Genomic DNA, 11,341 nt, shown 5'->3' with positions numbered 1-11,341 from the left:
GAGCTGTTGTTCACCATCTTAGCTGTAGAGGGCGCAGTGTCACTGAGCCTAATGTGGGATCTGAATCCAGGCCCTGCAGCTCAGAGCTGGCATCCCAAGCCAACTCTTAACCAACGCACCACTTGTCTGGCCCGAGTCTTTTTCTCTTTTTCCTTAGTGAGTCTAGCCAGAAGTTTGACAATTTTATAATACTTACCTATTTAAAGAACCAGATCTTCATCACATTAAATTTTCCATTGTCTTCGTGTTTTCCTTCTGGTATATCCATTATTCTTATATTGTTCTTTCTAAAGGAGTCAGTTCTCATAAAATTCATTTATTGTTTTGTTTTTTTAACGCTCAGTTCTTTATTTCACCTGAGTCATTTCTAAGTTTCTAACATCAGGAACACTAATTCTCTCTTTCATCTGCTCTGCTTTGTTTCCTGAGCTTCTGTGATTAATTCTTCATCTCATTTACTGTTTTTCAGCTCCAGAATTTTTTTTATATAGCTTCAATCTCTTTAGTAAAGTACTCCTTTTTATTTGTTAATTTTATTTCTGAGCTCATTAAACTGCCTTTCTGAGTTTTCTTGTATCTCATTGATTTTTTTTCAGAACTGCAATCTTGAGTTCTCTTGTCATTTAAATCACAATCTTCCATGACTTTTAGTTTGTTTTCTGGAGAATTTTCATTTCGTTTATGAGATACCTTGTTACTTTGGTTATTCATGGTACTTGATTATTTCTCCACTTGGGCATTTGAAATATTGAAATCTTTATTTAGGTACCATTTTGCTTTGAACAATTTAGCAGGTTTATAAGTAGTAGTCTTTAATTTGTTTTCCAGTAGGTGGTGCTATAGCACAAGTTTCTGTTTTTATCACACTACTTGGACTTCAGGGATGTAGGTGGGGCGGTATCTTCTTGGAGGTGGGAATGTGGTGTTGAGCATATTTTCATGTGCTTTTGTATTCTCTGAGTTAGATGAGGTAGTATCCTGCCCATTGGGCAGCCCCCAGAAAAGCCAGAATATTGCAAGCAAGTTCCACACTTTTTTTTCCCCTTCATGCTGGAAGAGCTAGAAGTTGGGCAGCTTTTTCCTTACCTTATTTATTGAGGTGATCAGGGAAGGCAGTAGGGTAAGTGTGAGCAGAAACATTACGAAATTTCCTATCATTTTAAGTGTGACTCTTGGTTAGGTATTCACTTGGTTGCTTCAGTTTCTTAAGTGGTTTCTGAGTTCTCACAAAGTTACTTTTTATCATATGTTGTTTATTCTGCTTTTGTGTGGGAGGACAGGAGCCCAGAGCTACCTAGTCTGCCCTCTTGCTGAGGTAACTGTGTATTTCATTACTTTTGATGGGTGAATAATATTCCATTATGTGGATAATACCACATTTTGTTTATTCATTTGTTAATGGACATTTGGGTTGTTTCCACTTTTTGGTGATTATGAATATTGCTGCTACGAACATTTGTGTACAATTTTGAACATTTGTGTACAATTCTACTCATTGTAGAATTGAGTACAATTCTGCTCATTGATTGTACAATTCTATGAGTACAGTTCTACTCATAGGTATATTCATTCACAGGAATATACCTATGAGTAGAATTGTTTAGTCATATGGTAATACTATGCCTAAACATTCTAAGTAACTGCCAACCAAACTCTTTTCCACAGTGGCTCACCATTTCATATTCACCCAAGCAATTCACCAGGGCTCCAGTTTCTCCACATCCTCACCAACATTTATCATTTTTGTTCTTTTGATTATAGCCAACTTAGTAGGTATGCATTGGCATCTTGTGATTTTTTTATTTGCTTTTTCCAGATAACTAGTGGTGGTGAGCATTTTTTCATGTGCTTACTGGTTATTTGTATATATTCTTTGGAGAAAAATGTATCAAAATTCTTTTCCTAATTAAAAAAAATTTTTAATTGGAGAACAGTGTGTTTTTCCAGGACCCATTCCCTCCAAATCAAGTAGTTGTTTCAATCTAGTTATGGAGGGCGCATCTCAGTGGTCCATGTGGGGCTCGAACCAACAACCTTGGCATTATGAGCATGACACTCTAACCAACTGAGCTAACCAGCCATCCCCCTTTTCCCAGTTTTTAATTGGGTTGTGTTTTTACTGTTTATTTCTAATAATCCTTTATGTAGTCAGGATACAATACCCATATCAGATGTATGATTTGCAAATATTTTCTCCCATTCTGTTTTAACTTTTTTGACAGTATCCATTCATGCACAAAAGTTTTTAATTTTGATGAAGTCCCATTTATCTGTTTCTTTGATTGATTGTGCTTTTGGTTTCACATCAAATAATCCATTGCCTAATCGAAGGTCACAAGGATTTATGGCTGTGTTTTGTTTGACAAGTTTTATAGTTTTAGCTCTTACATTTAGGACTTTGATTCTTATTTTTCCTTTATAACCTCTGGCATTTTTTTAAGTTAAAGTTTATTGGGGTGACACCTCTGACATTTTTATTAAGCTTTTTTTGTGTGTTTAAATGGTTCTCAACATTTTCTACTATAAATAGTGTTTTAAAAATATATACTCTTACAGAGATATAGAAATATTTTATTAGAACAATGTAGTAATAATATATATACACACATATACATACATACATACATACATACATTTAGGTGTCTGTGTGTATTCACACACTTGTCTGATCATTTCCTTAGAGTAAATTACATAAAATAACATTGTTGGGTCAAAGTTGTATAATTTTAAGACTTNCCTCTGGCATCCCAAGCCAGTTCTTAACCATCGCGCCACTCGGGCGGCCCTAAAGGTTGTGTTTTTTAATGGCATGTTGTTTATGTTCTTTCTTTTCATTGCCCCTTTGTTTTTAATGTGTCTTTTATTTAAAATATTCATTTAATGGTTTTTAAAAGATTTTTTGTTTGTCACTGACTTTGGGGAATTGATGCTTATGGTTTTCTTAGTTTTTATCCTGTTTGATGTTCCTTTAACTTGTTGGATTCCTGGGTTTCTATTGGGTTGTCAGAGAAGTCGTGATGCATTTTTGCAATGAAAAACATAGAAAAAATACATCATGACTTTTCCGATAACCCAATAGTTTCCATTAATTTTTTTGAAAATTTTTACCATTATTTCTTTAAATAAGTTTTTCTGTTCTTTTCCTCTGTTGGATTCCATTTACATATATATTAGACTGTTGCATATTGTCTCACTGGTTTCTTCATTCCCCCTCTGCCCCCCACCTCGTATTTCATTTTGGATAGTTTCTATTGCTTTGTATTCAAGTTCATTGATCACATTTAGTTAATCTTTCATATTAGATAACTAATTTTTTATTTCTAGGAGTTCCATTTAGTTCTTTTTTATATCTTTTATTTCTCTTCTCACACTATTCATGTTTTCCTTTCAGTATTGAATCATAATTTGCATCTATTTTGCTGTGCTTGTCTGCCAATTTCAACATCTCTGTCACTTCTTGGTCTATTTTTGTTAAGTGATTTTTCTCCTGTTTTTTATTCATATTTTCCTTGATTGACATATCTAGTAATGTTTTATTAAAAAGTGGATATTGTAATTTGGATATTGTTGAGTGTATGCTATCTAGAGTGCTTGGCTTAATTCTCTACAGGCGTTTAAGTCACTTTTAGTTCAGTTCAGTTATTTTGATTTTTAAAAAGAAAGCTTTGTTAAGGTGTGCCTTAAATACCCTTTAATTTATGGATGGTTTTGCCCCATTGCTAATGTGTGGCCCTTCTCTGGTCTCTATCAAATGGCCTGAGTTATACATGAAGACTCTCTACTCTGCCTTGTCTGTAACTGAATGCCTTCCATATCTACATGATCTGTTTAAACTGGGGACTGTTTAGCTCATTATTTCTCAGTCACAGTTTGTCTGGCCTTATGAAGTTGTACTCCTCATGTACATTTTACTATTTATCTAAAACTCACAGTGACTCCTATCTTGATTCCTGGAGGTCTTTTTGTATAGCTCCTTTTTCTCTGTACTTCTCTATAGTTTCTTTGTTTAGTTCTTCAGCCACCTCAACTCAGCACAACTGCAGTACTCTGCTTGGGATACCCTTTCCCTGGATTCTGGAATGTGCCTTCAAGCAGCATTCCAGGGGGAACATAGGGCCCTCCTTGTTGTTTGTGCTTCTCTCAGGGATCAGTGTCCTGTTGGTTCCTGTTATCCAGTGTCTGAAAATATTTGTTTCACATGTTTTGTCTACTTTTCTAATTGATTACAGCAGGCGGGTAAATCTGGTACCTAATAACTTAATGCATCATTTCATAATATAACATACATTTTGGTTCCTTATCTCCATCAGCAGAAATTGGGCTCAACCTTTTTAAATATGTTAGTTAAATGGTTTTGTTTTTATGTTTTGCTTTTCTTTTGTCAATTCAGGTATGGGATATACATTTCATGTCCTTATTCATCCTTTACTGTACCTTAATTTATCATTTGTCCTCAGTTCTTCCATTTCATTGTCCTCTATTTGTTATTATATAAACTTTCTTTAAAGCTTGAGTACATAAACACATCTCCTCAGTAATAAGTACACAATTTCTTTATAGATCATTTCATCCTCCAGGCAGGATGAAGATTCACTAATCCCCAGTCCTGAAGATATCACTTAATAACAAAAATTTCATCCAAATCGCTAATAAATACACGGTTCTAAAGTCTTAGTTAAAGCCTTGTGTATTGGTTTTCTATTGCTGCATTAAGAAATTACCTCTTATGACAAAATTATTATCTCACAGTTCTATAAGTCAGAAATTCGACAGTGGCTTAAGCTGACCATGGCTTTACTGGCTCACCTGCTCAGTGTCTCACCAAGTTGAAGTTAAGGTGTTAGCCAGTAATACAGTTTTCATCTAAAATTTCATGTCCATTTCCAGCTCACTTATTGGAAGAATTATTTTCCTTGTAGTTGTAACACTGAGGTCCTTAGCTACTAGAGACATCTCATCACAACATGGCAATTTGCTTTTCTTTGAGATGAGTAAGAGTGCATCTGTTAACAATGAACTCTTTTGAAAGATTCACTTTGATTAGGACTGGCCCACCCAGGAAAATCTCACTTTGATTAATCAAACCCAACTGATTACTGACCCAATTATGAGAATGATATCATATTTACAGATCTCAACCCCAAAGGGATTATACAGGGTGTTTACACCAGAGGGTGAAGCTTGGGGTTTTTTTTTTTTTAGGTATTTGCCTACCACACCTTGCAAGTAAGACAAGATAGTCAGGGAATTTTCACTTTTGACTAATGGCTTTGCTTCAGTGATAAGTAGCTGGGACACATCCAAGCTAGGACACAAGAAAAATTTAGGAAATACTTAGTCTATGCCAGATACTTTGCATACATTCCCTCATTTAATCTCCTCTACAACCCCGTTAGGGCTGTTTATAATCTTGCCCAGTTTGTAAATTGAGAAACTGAAACTAAGAGAGTTTGAGTAACTTGTTGAAATCAAGTTTGGATCTAAATGGCCTGTGCTATTTATACTCAACCACACTCTCTTCTAGTATGAGTTTGGGTTTCTGTATCATTTACAGTTTTATGTAAATGTAGTATCCAGGTAATTTATTATAAATGTGTGACTTATTTTTAATTTTTTACATACAATAATGTTACTGTAGATATGGTTTTAAAAAGAGAGGATGTCTTTTTAAGAAGATATTCTAAAACGTTTACAATTGAAATGACATGTTTTCTCGGGTTTACTTCAAAATCATTTGTGGTATCAGAGGAAATGGGAGAATAGTTGGGAGGCTGTCAGTGAAACAAAACTGGCCAGAAATTGATAATTTTTGAAGCTGATAATGGGTAATAGGGTTCATTATACTATTCTGTCTACTCTTATGTTTGAAAAATTTTATAGTTAACATTAAATAATCCATTTGTTTCTAGTTATATATAATTCTAAATAAGAAAAAAATACTGGCTGAAAAAAATACTGGCTAAAATTTTATTCCTTAAACATCACAGTGTCTATAAATTTAAACACATGAATTTTTAATGATTTTCATGGAATCATAAAACTTTATATATGCATTTCCTTTATTCGAGTAGTATTGTGTAGTAGTTAAAAATATGGACACTAGAGTCGGTCTTAGTGTTGTGATACTTAATAGTTGTGTGAACTTGTATAAGTTATTTAACTTCTTTGTTTCTCAGTTTATTTTTCATTTGTAAAATGAGAATACTTGTACCTACGTTATACTGTTCTTGAGCATACTATGTAATGGATAGACATTGGGCTAAGACAGCGAAAAATATATGCACATGTGTGTTCGTGTGTATTATGTCTGTTTACGTTTTCTCTTAAATAAGAAACTTGAGATTATTATTACCCCTCTAGAATTAGAGGTTATTATATGTTCTTGTCATGCATTTGAGCTTGTGGTTCTCAAACCAGTGTTTCTAAATTGTTTTTCCTTTCACAGCACATATTTTCAGTGGGAGTCTTTTGGCATCTTGGGTGGGATGGTTCTTGTTTGGGACTGTCACATTGTAGAACATTTATATTGACCTTCCTTCCACCTACATTAAATACCAGTCCTGACCAGTAATTGTGACAACCACAAGTGCCCTTGTACATTTTCAGATGTCCTCTAGAATAGAATAATTCCTGTTTGGGGGGTCACATGTCTATTCAAATTTTAATGGCAGTGCCATAGATTAGTTTAGAGCACTGCTTTGCTCACAGCTCTACCTATAATGTGTTAAGATATCCAGGGTGAGAACTCATGAACTAAATTTCTGACATTACCACAATGATTGAAAGTCTTATGGAGGTTTTGGTTTTTTTGTTTTGTTTTGTTTTTTAAGTTGCAGAAAAGGACAGTTTATTAGAAGAAAAAATACATTTCAAAGATGCAGAAACAGGCCTGAGCAGTAGAGAATTGCTCAAGAGCCATTATTAGGAGAGAAAGTACACTCCAAAGAGTTTGGAGCAGGCCAAGCAAAAGGAGCTCAAAAGGCCTTGTGGAGGTTTTTAATTTTGGAAAACATGTAAACCTGCAATCTGTCACGGTCTTATTGAACCAAAATATTGGATTTGTGGTTTGGAAGTAGATGTTTTTATATTTTGGCAAATTTATTTTAATAAGACTAATACTCGGCCATTGCTTAAAAGATTTCTGTGCGCTTAACTATAATTCCTCTTCTTATAGGTGATAGAAATTGAAGATGCTTCACCCACCAAGTGTCCAATAACAACCAAGTTGGTTTTAGATGAAGATGAAGAAACCAAAGAACCTTTAGTGCAGGTTCATAGAAATATGGTTATCAAGTTGAAACCCCATCAAGTAGATGGTAAGAAACTTTTAGATGGTTAAAGCATTTTACTTAAGTTTTACCAAGTGATCTGTGTTCCTCATATTCTGCTAAGCACTTAGAGGTACATTGGTGAACAAAGCAAACATGATCCCTGCCCTTAGGGAACACATAAGCAAATGAGAAAGACCAAAATTGAATGATTTCAAAGATAGAATTATAAAAGGGGAAGTAAGTGGCACTTACAAATGGGTGTATATGGCAAGTGGATTTCACCTAGTCTGCAATGGTTGGCTAAGGTCAGTGGCAGGATAGGAAGACGTACAGTTAGCTAAAAGCCTTCTTAAGGAAAAGCTATTTCAACATTTTCAGGTATATTTATTAATAATATTCCTACATTGGTATTAGAAAGATACCAAATTATCTCTATCCTCTGCTTTGTTAGAGTAGAATCAGTAAGTCAGTTTTTAAGGTGTATGTGATTGAATTCATAAGGGAAGTTCTATAGTTGCTGTTCCCTAGGTAGCCAGCCCCCTTTCTTGTTCATGAATAAAGGGAGAAATGAGAAATTATCTCCTGTTTTTTTCATTATTGACTCAATAAAAATCAATGTATAATTGATCAAAATCTGGGTTTTTTTGGATAAAGTTGCTATTTTATTTATTTTTAAAGATTTTATTGGCGAATTGGGGGAGGGGAACAGCCAAGTCGTCCTTCAGTCTTAGCTGTGGAGGGCGCAGCAAGCTCAGCTCCGAGTCCCGTTGCGTCGCTGAGCTCAAGGTGCTGTGTTCAATCTTAGTTGCGGGTGGGTGTAGCCACCATCCCATGGCGGGAGTCGAACCAGCAGCCTCGTTAAGAGCACATGCTCTATCCACTGAGTCATCCGGGTGGCAGCTCAGTCCAAGGTGCTGAGTTCAGCCTTTAGTTGTGGGCGGGTGTATCCCACCATGTGGAACAGGCAACCTTGTTGTTAGGAACATGTGCTCTCACCAGCTGAGCCATCCTGCCACCTGTTGGCAGCTCAGCGGCAGCTCAGCTCAGGCATAGCTAACTGACCCATATGGGAAGTGAACCAGTGAGTCTGTTGCTCAGAGCTTGCACTCTTGAGCAAGCTCTTAACCAACTGAGCTACTCGGCCAGCCCTAAAGTTGCTATTTTAGATTATTCATGTATCTTTGGACCATCTGGGGCATAGAGAGAAGGTGGGCCAAGTTAGCTTAGATAAGATGAATGAAGGAAAGTCTCACTGTTGTGTGCTTGTGTTTACTGTCTTTTTTGTAGTAAACCTTAAAGGGGAGAATCTTCATTTACATTTAAGAGATTTTTTTATCTGTTTTTTAAAGTTCTTTATCTTAGAAGTTTTGGTAATTTTTTTTTATTAATGAAAGTTTATTGGGGTGACAATTATTAGTAAAGTTACATAGGTTTCAGATGTACAATTCTGTAATATGTCATCTATATATCACATTATGTGTTTACCACCAGAGTCAAATATATGGTGATGGAAGGAGAACTGACTCTGGTAATGTTTTTGATACTTTATGAAGAAAGATTTTTAACTTGGGCCTTTAAATTGAACTTAATTAAGCTGTTATTTTTAGGTGTTCAGTTTATGTGGGATTGCTGCTGTGAGTCTGTAAAAAAAACAAAGAAATCTCCAGGTTCAGGATGTATTCTTGCCCACTGCATGGGTCTTGGTAAGACTTTACAGGTAAGAAAGAACATGAGGGTATTCTGCTTTTGTACATTTATTAATTCAAAAATACACATAGGATCTATTATGTTCAGGCACAGTTATGGGGGCTGGAGGTAAAGCAGTGAATAAGAATAACAAGATCCATCCCCCAAGAACCTCATATTCTGGTGGTGGAGAGAGATTTCAATCAAAATAAGAAATATGTACTTTCAGATAATAACTGTTAAAGATTAATCAAGAGGGAAATCATCTTATAGTAGACAATGTTTGAGCAGAGATCTTAATGCAGTAAAGGAATGGTATTACAGGCATACACAGTAAAAAAGTAAAAACTGCAAAGATTCTCAGGTAGAAATGAACTTCCTTTACAACATTTTTAGCAGTCTGGGATCCTGTCGTAATGAGAATGTAAAATATTTTTCACTTTAAAATACTACATTTCTGAATGGCAAGAAATGTAGCACAGATGTGAAATCAGTGAATATATGTGTAATTTTAAACCATAAGATAATTATTATAGATTCAGAATACTTTAAAATGGAAAAGTACTCTGTAATACAATTCTCTTTTAAATGGGCAGTACTGTAGTATTTTCTGAAAGGTTTTAGGGGGACGTTCTGTGGAGACCAGGGACGTGGTAGCTGTTTTGGTGTGGTTGCTTCTTATATTCATATTATTAATTGATTGTAGAATAATATAGCTTTAGAGGAGTTAGAAGGGCCTTATATACCATCTAGTCGAACTCCCTCTTTAGACATATTATATCTCTTTGCATGGTTCAGAAAGTGTGACCTTTGGCTGCTTTATTATTTAAAGCAAACAAAAAGCACCCGACTATAGAATTGTAAGATTGCTTGATTTATTAACTTTTATGTGGGTCTTGAAATGAAGATCGCAACTTAATTAGTTTTTTTTTTGTAGGTGGTTAGTTTTCTTCACACGGTTCTTTTGTGTGAGAAATTGGATTTCAGTACAGCTTTAGTGGTTTGTCCTCTGAATACTGCTTTGAATTGGATGAATGAATTTGAGAAGTGGCAAGAGGGATTAAAAGATGATGAGAAGCTTGAGGTATTGTATTTTAAATTTTTTTATTATAAAAATAACTACGTGAAATTTATATAGTGCAAAAAGATTTTTCATTACCAATGATGCATACTTCAATGGGAATATTTAGTATTTGTACATTCCTAATATCTACCTTTAAAAATCTTTATTTTTCCACAAAAGGTCTCTGAATTAGCAACTGTGAAACGTCCTCAGGAGAGAAGCTACATGCTTCAGAGATGGCAAGAAGATGGTGGTGTTATGATCATAGGCTATGAGATGTACAGAAATCTTGCTCAAGGAAGGAATGTGAAGAGTAGGAAACTTAAAGAAATATTTAACAAAGCGTTGGTTGATCCAGGTAAGATATTAACAGGCGCTGAGATAGAGAAGCAAGTTGAATAAAAAAGGTGCTTTTTGTTTTATTTAATAAATACTAATTGAGCAACTACTAAGTAGCTGGTTTTATTTCATTTATCCTTCAGGTTTTCCCTTCTTTTTGTTTCTTAGTATAATTTCATTAAGATGAAATCACCCTTTTTTATCCTTGAGATTTTTATTGTCTTCATGATAAGAATATGAATCTTAGAACTGGATTGATCACTTGGCCTCTTCATTTCTCCTAGTTCAAAATACTTGCATCTCTCAGTAGCCAGCAATCTTTTAGATCTGTAGTGGTCTCAACACAGTCAAGCCTCAGGACAATCTCCTTTGTAGTTTTAGCCATTTTTGTGGAAAATCGGCTTAGTCTGCCCACCATAACCACTCTGCTTCCTGTCATAACACTGCTTTCCCTGCACATACAGAGTCCTTACCCTTCTTGTACTGTGTCACTTTGTGGGGTTTGTGCTTGCCACACTTCTTCCAGAAAGTCCAGCGGGTTTAAGGAACGTTTACCATGTTTGTGAGAGCGCTTTCAGCATGGAAAGCAAGATGAAATCACCCCAATGTTGCCAGCTCTTCAGAATATACTTGCTGAGTCTGGAAGTATTTGAGGTTTCCAGAGGAGATCTTGTAAACAAAAGTGCATCATGTTCCTGTATCACAATTGCAGATGCTTCCAACTGTCTGACTATTAAACGATAACAGGAGCTCTCTCCATTGTCTGAAAACAGTTCTTAAGCTTCTTTCCCAACTTTATGTCTTTAAGAGAATTGCTGCATATTAATTTTTTCTCTTTTAAAGGGTGGTCACTGTAGAAGATTAGTATTTGCAGTACTGTCCATCCTTATGACAGTAATCCTTATGATGCAAGATCCAAATATTTTACTCTTTTGCCACCTGGAAAAGCAGCAAGTTGTATTATCCACCATATTAATTAATT

The 11,341-nt window shown here is 35.2% G+C and overlaps 1 protein-coding gene across 1 annotated transcript in view; it reads left to right on the top strand.

Moving 5' to 3' along the window:
- Nucleotides 1-11,341, top strand: part of ATRX (ATRX chromatin remodeler) — a 261,625-nt gene that overhangs the window by 129,413 nt on the left and 120,871 nt on the right. Inside the window, exons 17-20 of the mRNA XM_019648172.1 lie at nt 7,175-7,316; nt 8,879-8,988; nt 9,895-10,041; nt 10,201-10,378. Coding sequence (XP_019503717.1) covers nt 7,175-7,316; nt 8,879-8,988; nt 9,895-10,041; nt 10,201-10,378 — 577 coding nt within the window. The remainder of the gene's footprint in view (nt 1-7,174; nt 7,317-8,878; nt 8,989-9,894; nt 10,042-10,200; nt 10,379-11,341) is intronic.

Source organism: Hipposideros armiger, unplaced genomic scaffold (assembly GCF_001890085.2).
Source record: "Hipposideros armiger isolate ML-2016 unplaced genomic scaffold, ASM189008v1 scaffold_121, whole genome shotgun sequence".
In the NCBI taxonomy this organism is placed as follows: domain Eukaryota; kingdom Metazoa; phylum Chordata; class Mammalia; order Chiroptera; family Hipposideridae; genus Hipposideros; species Hipposideros armiger.
Note: the sequence above shows the minus strand (reverse complement) of the source record. Positions and strands in the feature narration are given on the sequence as shown.